General features: G+C 36.4%; 1 protein-coding gene across 1 annotated transcript in view; it reads right to left on the minus strand.

The window, feature by feature from the left end:
- Positions 1-18,463, minus strand: part of TEX11 (testis expressed 11) — a 292,291-nt gene that overhangs the window by 35,506 nt on the left and 238,322 nt on the right. The window contains exon 23 of the mRNA XM_005593879.3: positions 10,344-10,416. Within this exon, the coding sequence (XP_005593936.2) occupies positions 10,344-10,416 (73 nt within the window). The remainder of the gene's footprint in view (positions 1-10,343; positions 10,417-18,463) is intronic.

Raw genomic sequence — 18,463 nt, forward strand, 5'->3', positions numbered from 1 at the left:
TCCCAGAGTATACGCTGATAATGACTAAATTGTGAGCTCTCCCAAGGATCTTTGCATAGAGGGTTTTCTAAGATCAAAATGCTCTAAACTAAAATAAATGACTCTCTAATGATAGAATTTCTGGTGTTATAGCAGGATTTCATTTAATAAATATTTATTGAGTCCTATTATATGCCAGGCAAAAATTTAGGAGGTATGGATAAAGAATGAACAAGACAGACAACTTTTCTGCCTGCATGGAACTTAGATTCTATTTAGGGACACAAACAATAAACAACATAGAATATGTCAAGTAGTCAACACACAGGTTAAGGGGGTAAATAGTATTGAAAGTTGCTATTTTTGAAAGGGTGTGGTCTCTGAGGGGGTAAAACTTGAGCAAGTTGGGGAGCAAGGCATATGAATATCTAGGACAAGAGTGTTTGATGCAAAGGAAAGGGCAAATACAAAGGCCCAGAAGCAGGGAAGTACAAGGTGCTATCAGGACATAGTAGGGCTAGAGTACATTGAGCTATGAGGCAGAATGGCAGGAGAGGTAGCAAGGGCCGGATTATCTACGGCCTTGTAGATTATGGTAAGGACTTGGGATTTTATTTTAAACCCATTTAAATGGGAAGTTCAAGGAGACTGACATGAACTGACTTATGTTATAATACTCTGGCTGCTGTGTGGCTATTGAATTTATTAGGAGGGCAAGAGTTGCAGCAGAGAGGACGCTTGGGAAGCTATTGCAGTGTTCCAAGTGAGACATGAGATAGCTTGAAACTAGGTGATACTAGTGGCCTAATTTGTTATTGAGAATGGGCACATCACAAATCACACTACTTTCAGCCTACTGTGGTTTGAATGTGTCCCCTCCAAAATTCGGGTGTTGAAACTTAATGGCCAATGTGATAGGATAAAAGGTGGAATCTTTAATAGCTTATTAGGCCCACAGGGCTCCTCCCTCATGAACGGGGTTACAGATAGCCCTTATGGCCCTTAAAAAAGAGGCTTCCACACAGCCCTAGCTTTTCTTGCCCTTCCGCTTTCCTCCCCGTGAAGACACAGTGCTTCTTCCCTCTGGAGGATACAGTAACAAGGTATCATCTTGCAACCAGAAAGCAGCCCTCACCAGAAAACTGAACCTGTTGGAGCCTTGACCATAGACTTCCCAGCCTCCAGAAATGTGAGAAAATAAATTTTTCTCTTTTGTAAGTTACCCAGTCTGCATGAGGTATTTTGTTACAGCAGCAGAAACAGACTAAGATACGGACTCATCCCCCACTACATAACCCCTGAATAAGAGATAATCCCCAAACTAACAATGTTCTCCTGTACTACTCCTGACTTCTGTTCACTTGGTTCCTACCATTAAAATTCTATTTATTCTTGAAGAGTAAGTTCAAATATCACCTTTCGGAATAGATCATTTCTTCCTCTGTGGTCCCATATATTCTGTATCCCTATTAGTATAGTTATTTCATTTTGCCTTATATATGTGTAATTGATTATGTTTCTGACCTACTTTCTTTACTGTAAATTTCTTAGGGACAGAGACAGTAACACATTTCCTTATTTCCACAATACATAGTAGCCCTTAGGAATTTAATAAATACTTTGCAGAATAAATGTGGTGAGCTGCTTTCCTTAGGTCACTAATATAATGGCATGTCAGGGTTAATCCTTTTGTAAAAGCCAATTCCCATAGCACTAAAATTTTAATCACTGTTTATACAGCTCTTAATTAACTCTGATTTGGAGTAGATTTTTAAAAGGATGGCATTTTCCATTTTTCCCTCAAGCGTTTATGATTCACTGGCTTTGTAGTTTCCCTCAGTGTATCTATTTGCAGTTGGTAGCTTAATCATTTATTTACATTACTGACATACTGGGCTCATTATTTTAGGCAATAGTTCATTGGAAATACATAATCTCAAGAAACATAAACCTTTAACAAGTCAGAATAATTTTTCTAAATGTATATTTCATTTTAATTATTAAAGTACTATATATTCATTGAAAAATTCAAATGCAGAAACAAAATAAAAAGTGAAAGTCTCTTAAACACACTAATACTTGTTCCAAGAGCTATCAAGTGTTAAGTTTGGTGTGTATCCTTTCAAGGCTTTATAGATGATATATACATTCATAAATATATATACGTATACACACATTTTATAAGAATATATGTATGTGTTTATATTCTAAAGACCTATTATGTGCTAGGTGCACAATACAAAGGTAAGCAAAATCAGACACAGTATCTGTCCTTGTGGAGCTTACAGTCTAGGGTATTTGTGTATACATACACATATATGTTTTAAAAATAAAAATAGAATCAGAAAAAGTCAGCAAAAGTACAGCACTCCAAGGGGAGGAGCACACCCTGAAGTGCAAATCCTTTATCTACAATGACAAGAAAAGAGTTTAGAGGCTAGTAAAGGGAACTTGTCTGGACTTGGTTTGGTTTTGAGAAGCAGAGAAGAAAGAGTGAGCAACACGTCAGTGAAGCAGTGGGGAGGAAAGAGTCTTTGTTATGAGAAGCCCATAGCTGCCTATATCTACTGGCTGAGAAGATGTGGAGCTTACCAGAACTCACATACACAACAACCTTTGATCTTAAGTAAAAATTTCTATTATCCTTGATCAGATCCTGATCTCCTCTCCACATGTATCATCTGCAAGTAGAAGGTCTAAAGAGACCTCATTGCAATTAAAGATGTTATCAAGCAAAGCAAAGCAAAGCAAAGCAAAACAAAACAAACAACTCCAGCACAGTTTATACACAAACATACTACATGAAAATGGGATGGAAGAAACAGGAAAAAAAATGGCAGATGGAGAATTCTCACCAGAGAAATGTTGCCATACGCAGATTAAAATTGTGACTAAACATATCAGCATAAATTCAGTAATATTAATTAAGTAATCATCTCTATAAAACAAGAATATAAAGCAGAAATGCTAGAATTCAGGAAAGAGTTGGTACACGCAAAAGCAAATGGAATATGAGCTATTTCAGAGACAAAAAAGGAAATGGAAAGAAAAAAATAAAGCCATCACAGGAATAAAGGTAAAACTGGAAGCAGCAAAAGGAAGTGGAAGCAGCAAAAAGGAAAACAGACACTACTGAATAAACAGTAAGAGACAGAAAACAGGAAAATGAAATGCCAATTGAAATTGGTTGTAATGTCTTCCTGGTTTCCTCATCAGTTAATGAATTAAATAAAATCCTTGATGTGTTCATTTAATATTCCTAAGAGAGTCCTGATTATATCTTTTTTTTTTTTTTTTTTTTTTTTTTTGAGACAGAGTCTTACTCTGTCACCAGGTTGGAGTGCAGTGTCAGGATCTCTGCTCACTGCAACCTCTGTCTCCTGGGTTCAAGCGATTCTCCTGCCTCAGCCTCCCAAGTAGCTAGGATTACAGGTGCCCACCACCATACCCAGCTAATTTTTGTATTTTTAGTAGAGATGAGGTTTTACCAAGTTGGCCAAGCTGGTCTCGAACTCCTGACCTCAGGTAATCTGCCTGCCTTGGCCTCCCAAAGTGCTGGGATTACAGGCATGAGCCACCACGCCCAGCCAAGGTTATATCTTAAAAGTACTGACTGAGATGTCCAATGGATACTCCTGACAGGGCCAAGTGTATTGTAAATTGTAACACAAGTAAATTGTGTTACTGGAGAAATGTAAGTCATAGACTGTTTACATTAATCTTTTCTTGACTTCCAGACTGAATCCAAAGTGGCAGCAGAACTTTGTTGAATCTCTGCTTTTTTCTTTTCTATTGAGTTTATGTTTTGTTTTAGTTTCTGGTTTGTGTATAGTCAGTAAGTTATATTCTTCCTTGGTAGCAGCAATGACTGGGAATGTGATTATATGGTCTGACCATTTGGTGGTCTTTGCAATAGGACTATTGGATCATCTAGTCACTTATCTAGTCACTGATGGGTGGGAAATAACAGAGAATTTGTCTTTTTTATTGTTCTATTTGTTCATTTTGGACTCAAATTAATCAGTAATTTCATGTCCACAGGGAAGGTGAACACTTTAATATCTGCACTGACGTATTTCTGTGTTTACTCTCAACTTGTAGCTGAAATTGTAGATCTGCATTCATAAGATCACTTTATCTATGTCTATGTGTCTACAACTGAAAAAGGCTTTGACCTCACATTGTGTAAGTATAAAAATATTTTCCTATCTCTGGGGAGTATTAATAAGTTATATTATAAAGTTTCCTAAATTAAAGGAGCTCTGTTCTAATTTATAGACATAAATAAGAAGTTACATACATATATTTTTTTTAATTCCAAGAAAAAAGAAGTTGAACAACTTCTTCTTCTTCTTCTTCTTTTTTTTTTTTTTGAGACAGAGTTTCGCTCTTGTTGCCCAGACTGGAGTGCAATTGCACGATCTTGGCTCACTGCAACCTCCGCCTCCCGGGTTCAAGCAATTCTCCTGCCTCAGCCTTCCAAGTAGCTGGGATTACAGGCGCCCACCACCACACTCAGCTACTTTTTTGTATTTTTAGTAGAAGACAGGGTTTCGCCATGTTGGCCAGACTGGTCTCGAACTCCTGACCTCAGGTGATCCCCCCACCTTGGCCTCCCAAAGTGCTGGGATTACAGGCTTGAGCTACTGTGCCTGTCCAGAAGTTGAACTTTTAACACTAAAATGTACTAAACTAAAAATATTTTTACAAAAATTCTGCTAACTCAAACATTTTAAGAATCCAAAATTAAGGTAAACCTTTGGCAAATGAGATTTGTTTAATAATTCTTGTTTAAATCAAGAAACTGAAGAGACAGCCCACAGAATGGGAAAAAGTATTTGCAAACTACCCCTCTGAGAAGGGATTAATAAGCAGATATATATACAGAGCTCAAACAACTGTATAGGAAAAACATCTAGTAATCTAATTTTTAAAATGAGCAAAGGATCTGAATAGACATTTCTCAAAAGAAGACATACGAATCGCAAACAGGCAACTGAAAAGGTGCTCCGCATCACTGATCATCAGAGAAATGCAAACCAAAACTACAATGAGATATCATCTCATCTCAGTTAAAATGGCTTATATCCAAAAGACAGGCAAAAACAAACGCTGGCGATGATGTGGAAAAAAGGGAACCCTTGTACACTGCTGGTGGGAACATAAATTAGTACAACCACTATGGAGAAGAGTCAGCAATCCCACGCCTAGGTGTACACTCAAAAGAAAGGAAATCAGTATATTGAAGAGATATCTGCACTCCCCTTTGTATTGCAGCACTATTCACAAAAGCAAAGATTTGGAAGCAACCTAACTGTCCATCAACAGATGAATGGATAGAGAAAACGTGGTACATATACACAATGGAGCACTATTTAACCATTAAAAAGAATGAGATCTAGTCATTTGCAACAATATGAATGGGATTGGAGGTCATTATGTTAAGTTAAATAAGCCAGGCACAGAAAGACAAACCTTGCATGTTCTCACTTATTTGTGGAAGCTAAAAATTAAGCCAACTGAACTCATGGAAATAGAGAGTAGAATGATGGTTACCAGAAGCTGGGAAAGGTAGTAGGGGAGAATGTGGGGATGGGTAATGGGTAAAAAAATATAGAAAGTGTGAATAGACCTAGTGTTTGCTAGCCCAACAGGGTGACCACAGTCAGTATTAACTTAATTGTACATTTTAAAATAACTAAAAGAGTATAATTGGATTGTTTGTAACACAAAGGATAAATGTTTGATGTGATGGCTACCTAATGTACCCTAATGTGATTATCATGCATGGCATGCCTGTATCAAAATATCTCATGTAACCAATAAATAGATACACTTATACCTACAAAAATTAAAAACAAAACATTAAAAAATAATTTTTATTTAAAAGAGCTATGTCGTTTTTGGTGATTTATTTATGTAATGTATAAAACAAGCAAACATTTTATTTTACTTGGGTCTGTTTTTCCTAAATGCATACAAATTTACTAATCAAATAAGATAATGTTACTTATATGTAATATTTAAGATTATGAAAGATGTAAATTTGTGTTTACCTGAAATTGAATCCCTGTTCTGACAAATTTTCATTTCACCAGTAATTACATTCTGTGGTATGTTGGATTTAAGACAATCTAATTAACTTAAAGCACTGGTTTGATATTAAATTGAGTTCATTAATGAATAATCATTGGATACTTACATAAATTTTAATTAATAGACTGCTTAAATATTGATTACTAAGCATAGTTTTTTTGGTTTTTTTTGAGACAGGGTCTCACTCTGTCACCCAGGCTGGAGTGCAGTGGCACAATCATGGCTCACTGCAGCTACAGCCTTCCAGGCTCAGGCAATCCTCCTGCCACAGCCTCCCAAGTAGCTGGGAGTATAAGCATGTGCCACTATTCCTGGTTAATTCTTTAAAAAATTATTTATAGAGACGGGGTCTTCCTATGTTGCCCAGGCTGGTCTTGAACTCCTGGGCTCAAGCAATCCTCCTACCTTGGCCTCACTAAGCATAGTTTTAAGTTTATACACTGTTGCTTCTTCTTCTTCTTTTTTTTTTTTTTTTTTTGAGATGGAGTCTTGCTCTGTCACCCAGGCTGGAGTGTAGTGGTGTGATCTTGGCTCACTGCAACCTCCGCCTGCTAGGTTCAAGTAATTCTCCTAGCTCGGCCTCCCGAGTAGCTGGGACTGCAGGCATGTGCCACCATGCCCAGCTAATTTTTTGTATTTTTAGTAGAGATGGGGTTTCACCATGTTGGTCAGGCTGGTCTTGATCTCCTGACCTCGTGACTCAAGTGCCTCGGCCTCCCAAAGTGCTGGGATTACAGGCATGAGCCACCGCACCTGGTCCTATATACTGTTGCTTCTTATTTTTATATGCTATAAAGTGGCAATATCTTTGGGTCATGTTAATGGTTGTGTTCATTTTCCTCTTTAAAAGGGATGGGTGTGTACATCGAAAGTGCTACATGTGTTCATGAGCTCTGTTAATCTGCTATAATGTTTGTGAGAGATAGTTCTCAATTGCAGCCCTCAAATTTTCTCTTTGAAATAGATATTATTTTGGTTAAAAGCTAAAATTAAAACAAGTGGTTGAGATTATATTATGAGCAAGAGTGACAAACGGGTATATGCTTCTGTTTTTAAAGGGATAGGTAGTTTGTTTCTAAGACAGTAGTTCTCAAACTTTCTGTTCTCAGGACCCCTTCGTTTTCTGAAATATTACTAAGGACTTCCAAAGAGGTTTTCCGCATGTATGTTGTAACTACCAATACTTACCATATTATAAATTAAAACAGAAAAATTAAATATATTTATTGACTGAATTGATTTGAGATGAATCTGTTGCATGTTGATGTCAATTTTAATAAAAATAATTTTATTTTAAAAATAAGAAGATTGCTTCACATTTTTGTAAAGTTCCTTACTGCCCAACTTAATAGAAATAATAAGTCTCTACTATTTGCTTCTGCATTTACTCTATTACAGTATCACACATCATATTGCCTCTGGAAAACTACACATTTTAGTATTATTATGAAAACAGTTTTGACCTAGCGGATGCTCTGAAAGATGGTCAATTCGTTCCAGAACATCAAATAACATAATGAAGGACAAACCGGGAAAGTGAAATTTTTTTGCCCTGGTTTAAACCTAAGTCTGAAATAAAGCTATGCAATGTGTTAAAATCATAGCAACGTTATCTAAATTTTGATGGGCTTGCTTCCTTAGTTTGCTGATTAATGCCTTCACCACAATGCAAAAGTTATTCTTTATCTTCTGTGTAATCTGCCTAGATAGGAGATTCTGTGTTTTACAAGCATAATTCTCTGAGTTTTATGTTTTTTTCTTTATTTTTGATTATTTAGTGGCAAACTAACAAAGAACAAAGGTTTCTCACTTGTCAAAGAGCTAAAGTTCTTTAGAATTGTGTTACCTCCTATGTTAGAATGGTGTTACCTCCTATGTACGTTTATTTATTTATTTATTTATTTATTTATTTATTTATTTATTTATTTTTGTGATGGAATCTCACTCTGTCTCCCAGGCCGGAGCGCAGTGGCACAATCTCAGCTCACTGCAACCTCCACCTCCCAGGTTCAAGCAATTCTCCTACCTCAGCCTCCCGAGTAGCTGGGATTACAGGCACATGCCACTACACCCAGCTAATTTTTGTATTTTTAGTAGAGACGGGGTTTCACCATGTTGGCCAAGCTGGTCTCGAACTCCTGACTTCAGGTGATCCGCCCACCTTGGCCTTCCAAAGCACCTGGCTCTATGTTTATTTTTAAATGTTTGATTGTTACTTTGTTTAGATAGGTAACCAAGTATCGTTTATTGGGCACTCATGATCCTATTTATTTATTTTATTTTTAATTTGTATAAATTTAAAGAACACAAGTTCAGTTTTGTTACATGGATATATTAAGCAGTAGTGAAGTCTGGGTATTTACTGTAACCATTACCCAAATAATGTACATTGTACCCATTAAGAAATTTCTCATCCTTTAACCCCCTCCCACCATCTCACCCTTCCTAGTCTGCAGTGTCCATTATTCCACCCTCTGTGTCCGTGTGCATACTTTATTTAGCTCCCACTTATAAGTGAGAACATGCAGTATTTGACGTTCTGGTTCTGAGTTGTTTCACTTAAGATAATGGCCTCCAGTTTCATCCACGTTACTGCAAATGACCTGATTTCATTCTATTTTTATGGCTGAGTACTACTTAATTGTGTTTATCTTCATTCCACATTTTCTTTGTCCGATCATCTATTGACAGATACATAGGTTGACTCCATATCATTGCAACTGTGAATAGTGCTGCAATAAACACATGAGTGCTGGTATCTTTTCAATATATAATTTCTTTACCTTTGGGTAGATTACCCAGTAGTGGGAATGCTGGATTGAAAAGTCATCAGAGAAATGCAAATTAAATGCAAATTAAAACCACAATGACATATCATCTTACACCAGTCAGGATGTCCATTATTAAAATGTCAAAAAATAACGAAGTTGGCAAGGATGCAGAGAAAAAATAGTAGGTGAAATAGTATCTCATGGTTTTGATTAGTATTTCTCTGATGACTAAAGTGTTGAGCATCTTTTCATGTGCTTATTGGTTATTTGTATTTCATCTTTGAGAGAGGGAAAGGACTTATCTATTCAAGTTCTTTGCCCATATTTAAAATTGGGTTGCTTTTTGGTGTTGAGTTTTAGGATTTCTTTATATATTTTGTATATTAAACCCTTATCAGGTATATGATTTGCAAATATTTTCTCCTGTATGTTTTCTTTTCACTTTCTTGATAATGTCCTTTGATGTAAAAAAGTTTTTAACTTTGATGAAGTCCAATTTATCTACCTTTTCTTTTGTTGCTTGTGCTTTCAGTGTCATGTCAAAGAATCCATTGCCAAATCCAAAGTCATGAAGATTTATTCCTCCTGAGTTCAAGTGATTCAAGGATGCCTCAGCCTCCTGAGCAGCTGGGATTATAGGCATGCGCCACCATGCCCGGTTAACTTTGTATTTTTGGTAGAGACGGGGTTTCTCCATGTTGGTCAGGCTGGCCTCGAACTCCTAACCTCAGGTGATCTACCCACCTCGGCCTCCCAAAGTGCTGGGATTACAGATGTGAGCCACCACGCCCAGCCTATTTAGATAATTTTATAACAAAATATTAGCAGTATCTGATATCTTGATTGTGAAGACTAGCCTACATTTAGTCAAAGTTAAAGCTTGATTAAATTAGACATTAAATCTAGTGATCTAAGATTAATAATATGTTGAACAATAATAAAATATTTAATGATATACTTTCATATAAAGCAAAGTAAAAAATATTCTTATTCTAAGTAGTATGTTACGGAGTCAATACTGATATAGAGTGGGGAAAAAATCAGCTCTTAAGGAATCATTGGGGCTGGGAGTGGTGGCTTACACCTGTAATCCCAGTACTTTAGGAGGCCGAGGTGGGCAGATCACTTGAGGTCAGGAGTTCGAGACCAGCCTCGCCAACATGGTGAAACCCTATCTCTACCAAAAAATACAAAAGTTTAGCCAGGCGTTGTGGTGCATGCTTGTATTCCCAGCTACTCAGGAGGCTGAGGTGGGAGAATTGCTTGAACCCAGAAGGCAGAGGTTGCAATGAGCCAAGATCATATCACTGCACTCCAGCCTGGGTGACACAGTAAGACCCTGTCTCAAAAAAACAAAACAACAGAAAAAAAAAAAAAAAACATTTGACTGGTTATCAAGTACTGCAGTGGCACAAATTTCTGGTGACAAAAGACTTGTTTATTTAGATTCTAAGTTCCTTTCAAACTGTGTTACCAAACTTCCAGTTCCTACTGTACCTGTTTGTTTCAGGAAATTCTGGATATCATTGCATGTCTGGATCTCCTCAAGTGCACGACTCAGGAACATAGTCTGTTTGGCAACAATGCAACACGATAATTAGTCCCAACAAAAAAAAAACTTTAAGCAAATTAATATAATCTCATATCATTTTCATCAAAAACAGGTAAAAATAAATTAATAGAAAAATGATAGTTTAAACTGAACATTTTGGAATTTATATAGAAATATTAGCCTCTATTTGCACATTTCCTTATTGTTTCAGAAAAATGAGGATTAAATAAAAAATCTTGAGCATTATCAATTTCTTTAACAATCTAGAACAGAAGAGAAACACTTCTAGAATAGTTGTGTGAGGAGCTCCACGGATCCTCTCCTCAGCAAAGCAATCATCGTAACTAGTGAAAATTAGAAAACATAATCATGTAAAGGCTCAGGAAATTGCCCTGAGGGTGTAGAGAAAATGAAGAAACATTTATTACAGGAAATCTACTAAGTCTTAGTAAGAACAGTAAGAGCCTGTGACATTTAAGCCATGATTCACTCACCATCCGCCAGCTCAGTGTGATGTAAGCACTACTTTAGGTGGGTGTGGCCAAGAAGATAGGACTCTCTCTACCTCCAGTTTCTGGGCTAGGGATTCTCTGAAGGGCCAGACTGCTGGCACTTCTCATCCCCCCAGATATCTATTGTAGAAGCTCTATTATAAACAAGCATAGCTCAGAAGCCTAGAACTCTCTTTCTCTACCCAGCCTCTATTTGTAAGGCAAAAGCTCTATCCCAGGCATTGCAAGTTCAGGATCCTGGGTCTCAATCTCATCTCATCTCAGCTCTCATCTCAGCTGCTTATAGGCTAAAGTGTCCACGCTGGGAGCAGCAAGTCAAGAATATCAGGGACTACAACTCTTGCCCACTCTTCCACTCATACAGTTAGACTGTCACTCTGACAGAAGTGGGCCACTGTCCCTGCCCCTAGCTCCAAAACAGTGGTTCAGTTTCTGCCCAGTAGGAGAGGCAGATCTATAGCACTCCCTATAGATCTATAGCACTCCCTAAAGGAAATGACTTTAGTTGGAACAGAGCGTGGGGAAGTTCAAGTCTAAGGACACTGTAAAAAATCATGGAGATTTTGGTAGTGAGCAATTAAGAGGATATTGGTAGCTCAATGATATTAAGAAGAAAATAACAGACCAACTAGAAGTTTATAGAGAGAAGTATGTGAAGAGACAGCTAAGATTTCTATTCCTTCAAAGGGGTCTTATTTTAATTGGAACAGGCTGTGGGGCAATTTATGCACAAGAGCACTTTAACACACACACACACACACACACACACACACACACACACACACACACACAGAGTAATCACCTAGCAATTAGTCAAGACTAACAGCTGCATGTGCTACTAATAGAAGAAGGTCATCTAGAAGCTTAAGAGGTCAGATCAGGAAAAGAGTAACAAAGAACCCTCCTAAAATCACTGTCATCCTTTACCAGAGGGAGGTGTAAGCAGTCTTTGCACAGGCAAAGACTGTGCCTTCCAAGGAGTGACATCAGTTATGGGGAAAATAGACTTCACTATTTCCCTATAGCTAATTCACTAAACAAATAAAGAAGTAAACACTAACATCCACAAACCCCATGGGGAGATCAGTACCCAAAGATACTACAACATATTATCTAAATCGTCCAGTTTTCAACAGAAAATTACAAGATATGCAAAGAGACAGGAAAGTGTGACCTCTACATAGGAAAAAACAGGTAACAGGAACTGATTTTGAAAAGGCCCAGATGTTAAACTTAATAGACACAGAATTCAAAGCAACTATTTTAAATATGTTCAAATAACTAAATGAAACCACACTTAAAGAAGGAAGGTATGATAAAAAAAATGTTCATCAAAAATGAATCTCAATAAAAAGATAAAAATTATAAAAATCAGACGGAAATTCTGGAGTTGAAAATTACAATAAATGAAAATTTAAAACTCACTAGAGGGTATCAACATTAGGTTTGACTTAGCAGAGAAAGCAATCAGCAAACATGTAGATAGATTAGTAGAGATTATGAAATATGAGAGCAGAATGAAAAAGAAAAAAATAAACTAAGCCTCAGTAAAACATGGGACACCATTAGGCACACCAACATACCCATAATGGGATTACCAAAAGGAGAGAAAAAGAGAAAAAATATTTCAAACACATGGCTGAAAATTCCCTAATTTTGATGAAAAACAATAATCTACACACTCAAGAAGCCCAAAAAACTCTAGGTGGGATCAAGAAACACAAAGATATCCAACCCAGATACATTATAAAATGGTAAAAGACAAAGAAAAATTTGAAAGTAGCAAGAGAAACATGACTCGTCACATGTAAGGGTGATTAAGATTAATAGCTGATTTCTCATTAAAAACAATAAAGGCCAGAAGGCAGTGGGACAACACATCCAAAGTGATCAAAGAAAAATAAAAATCTACTAATAATCTAATACCTAGCAAAACTATTATTCAGAGAAGGTGAAATAAAGATGTCCCTGGATAAACAAGAGCTTAGAGAATTCATTGCTAAGAGACAATCTTTCAGGTTGAAAAGCAAGTAATGCCAGACAGTAGTTTGAATCCAGATGAAAAAACAAAGAGCACTGGTAACATTAATTATATAATTATAAAAGATAGTATTAATATAAATGTATATTTCTTCTTCTCTTGTTTTTTTAAAAAATATATATATATAGACATATATGTGAATATGTATTTGCATTGTTGGGCCTCTAACATATAGAAATGAAATGTATTTGACAATAAAAAAAAGCTGTTTTGGAGTAAGAAAATGAGACTGATATAGTTTGGCCGTGTCCCCACACAAACCTCATCTTGAATTGTAGTTCTCATAATCCTCATGTGTGGTGGGAGGGACCCGGAGGGAGATAATTCAATCATGGGGGCAGTTTCCCCCATGCTATTCTCGTGATAGTAAATTCTCACAAGATCTGATGGTTCTGTAAGGGGCTTCCCACTTCACTCGGCTTTCATTCTCTTTCCTGCTACCCTGTGAAGAGGTGCCTTCCACCATGACTCTAAGTTTCCTGAGGCCTCCCCAGCCATGTGGAACTATGAGTCAATTAAACCTCTTTCCTTTATAAATTACCCAGTCTCAGGTATTTCTTCATAGTGTGTGAGAGAACAGACTAATCCAGAGACCATACAGTAACTCTAATCTACAGGAAAAAATGAGGAAAAGCATAAACGGTAAGTAACATGCTTAATATAAGAAACCATAATATATACTTTCTTCTCTAAGTTTCTATTTTTTTTTTGAGACGGAGTTTCGCTCTTGTTGCCCGGGCTGGAGTGCAACGGCGCAATCCCGGCTCAGTGCAACCTCCGCCTGCCGGATTCAAGTGATTCTGCTGCCTCAGCCTCCTGAGTAACTGGGATTATAGGCACCTGCCACCATGCCCAGCTAATTTTTTGTGTATATTTAGGAGAGATGGGGTTTCACCATGTTGGCCAGGCTGATTTTGAACTCCTGACCTCAAGTGATCTGCCCACCTCGGCCTCCCAAAGTGCTAGGATTACAGGTGTGAGCTACCACACCCAGCCTCTTCTCTGAGTTTCTTTAAAATGCTTAAAATTCTATAAAGTGATACTATAAGATGTATTGTTGTGTTTGGAGCATATATAGATGTAATATATATAACAAAATAGCATTAAAAAAGAGAAGAGAACACAGCTAATAGGAATAGCATTACTATATCTCACTGAAATTGGGTTTATAATCTGATGTAGATTCTGATAAATTAAGATCTATATTGTAAGCCCCAGAGTGACCACTAAGAAAATAACTCAAATATTGTGTAAAACTCATTAAAAAAACAAAAATGTTACATTAGAAAACATTCACTTAATGCAAAAGAAAAGAGTAAAGGTTCAGAAAATCAGGAATAAAAAATACATGAGATATATAGAAATGGAAAGGTAAAGTGGCAGAAGTAAATTCAACTAAGGGAGGAGACCACCCCTCATATTGTCTTATGCCCAATTTCTGCCTCCAAAGAAAGAAGAAGTAAAAACTAAAAGGCAGAAATGAAATCCACAGGCAGACAGCCCAGTGCCGCACCCTGGGCCTGGTAGTTAAAGATCGACTCCTGACCTAATCTGTTATGTTATCTATAGATTACAGACATTGTATAGAAATGCACGGTGAAAATTCCTACCTTGTTTTGTTCCAATCTAATTACCAGTGCATGCAGCCCCCAGTCATGTGCCCCCTGCTTGCTCAATCAATCACAACCCTCTCACACGCACCCCCTTAGAGTTGTGAGCCCTTAAAAGGGACAAGAATTGCTCACTTGGGGGGCTCAGCTCTTGAGACAGAAGTCTTGCTGATGCCTCTGTCCAAATAAACCCCTTCCTTCTTTAACTCAGTGTCTGAGGAGTTTTGTCTGCAGCTCGCCCTGCTACACAACCATAAAAATAGTAACATTAAATGTGACTGCATTAAACAACCCAATAAAAGGCAAAGATTATCATATTGAAACAAAGATGATCCAACTATATTCTGTCTACAAGAAATACATATTAGGTTCGAAGACAAATAAATAGGTTGATCGTGAAAGGATAGAAAAAGTTATGTTATGGAAACATTGACCATAAGAATGTTAGGGTAACACTACTAATATCAGACAAAAATAGACTCTAAAACAAACAAACAAAAAATTACTAGGGACAAAGAAGAAAATTTTATAATGTTAAAAGGGCCAATTCATTGGAAATATATAGCAATTATAAATATATATAACCTAACAACAGAGCCCCAAAAATATAAAGCAAAACTGGGTAGAATTGAAGAAAGAAAGAGATAATTCAACTTTTATTAGTTGGAGACTTCAATACCCCACTTCAAGTAATGAATAGAATAAGTAGGCAGAAAACCATCAAGGATATAGAACACTTGAACAATACTATCAACCTACAAGACCTACTAGCCATAAAACATTTCACTAACCCAAGTAGAATGTACATTCTTCTCAAGCACTCATGTATGGCACTTTCTCTAGTATAGCTCACATGCGAGGCTATAACACAAACTTCAAATAAATTTAAAATAATTGAAGTCACAAAGTATGTACTCTGACCACAGTGGAATAAAATTAAAAATCAGCAAGAGAAGACAATTTGGGAAATTCACAAATATGTGAAAATTAAACAACAGATTCCTAAATAATAAATGGGTTAAATAAGAAAGCACAATGAAAATTAGAAAATATTTTAAGATGAATGAAAAAAATACAACATACCGAAATTTATGGGATGCAGTTAATGCAGTCCCTAAAGGGTATTTATAGCTGCAAAAGTTGATATTAAAATAAAAAATATCTTAAATCAGTGACTCCAAGTTTTACCTTAAGAAGCTGTAAAAACAAAAGCAAATTGAACTGGAAGTAAGCAGAAGGAAGATTTGAGTGGGAATTAATGAAATAGAGACTAGAAATGCAATAGAAAAAATGAAACCAAAAGTTCGTTCTCAAAAAGAGCAAAATTGATATACTTTTGTCTATACTGACCAAGAACAAAAAGAGAGAAGACACAAATAACTAAAATTAGGAATAAAAGAGGAGGTATCACTACTGACCTTACAAAAATAAAGAGGACTATAAGGGAATACTATGAACAACTGTAAACCAACAAATTCAATAACTTAGATGTAATGGATAAATTTCTAGAAAGATAAACTACTAAAACTGACTCAAGAGGAAACACAAAATCTGAATAGACTACAACAAGTAGTGAAAAATTTATAATCTGAAAACCACAAAACATTGTTGAAAGAAGTGAAAAGCCTAAATAAATGGAAAGACATTCCATGTTCATGAATCAGAGGCTTTAATATTCTCCCTAAACTGATCTACAGTTTCAATGCAACCCCTATCAAAATCACAGCTGGCTTTTTTGCAGAAATCAACAAGTTGGTCCTAATGGACATTCCAGGGACCTAGAATAGCCAGAACAATCTTTAAAAAGAACAAAGAGGGAGGACTAACGCCTTCCTATTTCAAAACTTACTACATAAAGCTATAATTATCAAGGCAATGTGGTATTGCCCCAAGGATAGACATAGATGTCAATGGAATAGAATTGAGAATAAACCTTCTCATTTATGGTTAAGTGATTTTCAACAATGGTACGAAGATAATTCAATGGGGAAAAAAATAGTCCTCAACAAATAGTACTAGGACAAATGGATATTCACATGCAAAACAATAAAGTTGGACCCCTATCTCATACCATACACAAAAATTAACTCAAAATAGATCATAGACCTACATGTAAGAGCTGAAAATATAAAAAATCTTAGAAGAAAACATCGAGGTAAACCTTCATGACTTTGGATTACAAAATGGTCTCAGATATGATAACAAAATAAATAAAATGGATATCATAAAAATAAAAACTGTATTTCAAAAGGCACTAGCAAGAAATGGAAAAGACAAACCACAGAATAGGAGAAAATAATTGTAAATCATGTATTTGATAAGAGTATAGTATAAAGAATATATAAAGAATTATTACAACTCAGTGGTAAAAAGACAAATAGGCTAATTTAAAATGAGCATGAAGCACTTTGGGAGGCCGAGGTGGGTGGATCACTTGAGGTGAGGAGTTTGAGACCAACCTGGCCAACATGGCAAAACCCTGTCTCTACAAAAATACAAAAATTAGCTGGGCACAGTGGCGTGTGGCTGTAGTCCCAGCTACTCGGGAGGCTGAGGCAGGACAATCACTTGAACCTGGGAGGCAGAGGTTGCAGTGAGCTGAAATTGTGCCACTGCACTCCAGCCTGGGTGACAGAACAAGACTCCATCTCTAAATAAATAAATAAATGCAAAAAGATTTCAATAGATATTTTCCAAACAAGATATACAAATGGCCAATAAGCACATGAAAAGATCCTCAACATCATTAGTCATCACAGAAATGCACATCAAAACCACAATGAGGTATCAATTTATACTCACTAGGATGGCTATAATTAAAAAGATATAATAACAAGTGGTGGCAAGGAAGTGGAGAAATTGGAATCCTCATTCAGTCCTGGTGGGAATGTAAAATGGTGCAGATGCTTTGAAAAACTCCAGCATTCCTCAAATGATGAAACATAGAGTTACTGTATGACCCAGCAATACCACTCCTAGGTATAGTTCATATTGAAAGAAATGAAAACATATTTCCACGCAAAAATTTGTACATAAACGTTCATCATGGCATTATTCACAAGAGCTGAAAATTAGAAACAACCCAAAAGTCCATCAATGGATGAACGGATTTTTAAAATGTGATGTTTATACAACGGAATATAATTCAGCCATAAAAGGAAATGAAACACTGATATATGCTACAACACGAAGAACCTTGAAAATGTTATTTAGGCATTTATAAAAGGAGCCAGTCAGAAAAGAGTACAGAACAAAAAACATTTGACATTTGTATAAAATATGATGATGATGACATTTATATGAAATATCTGGAACAGGCAAGTCTATACAGACAGAAAGTAGACAGTTGCTTAGTGCTGGTGGCAGGCAATAAAAAGTGACTGCTAAATGGGTAAGGGGTTTCTTTTTAGGGTGATAAAATGTTCTAAAATTAGTTGCATCAATAGTCGCACAATTCTGAGAATATTCTCAAAACCAATAGATTGTATACCTAAGTGGGTAAACTGTAAGGTATGTGAATTATGCCTCAATAAGTCTGTTAAAATATAATCAAGGATAGGGATCAGGAAACTTTTTGTATAAAAGGACAGACAGTAAATATTTTAGGCTTTCCTAGCCATATACACTCTCTTTTACATATTTTTCTTTATTTTCAACTACATCTCCCAGCGGCCTGATTTGGCCAGTTGGCAGTAGTTTACCCACTCCTGCTCTAGGAAAAGATGTGGTTCCTTGACAAAGTACAATTACTATATGTTTTTACCTATCCCTCACTTTCCCCTAACTCATACTCAGAAGGGTAGAGACAATGTTGATAAAACTATGCGGTCCATCTATATTCCTTCATCAGTTACTTATTTGGAAATACTCCCATTTATGAGGGTTTAGAGAACAGGGAGCAG

This window comes from Macaca fascicularis, chromosome X, assembly GCF_037993035.2.
Source record: "Macaca fascicularis isolate 582-1 chromosome X, T2T-MFA8v1.1".
Lineage (NCBI taxonomy): Eukaryota > Metazoa > Chordata > Mammalia > Primates > Cercopithecidae > Macaca > Macaca fascicularis.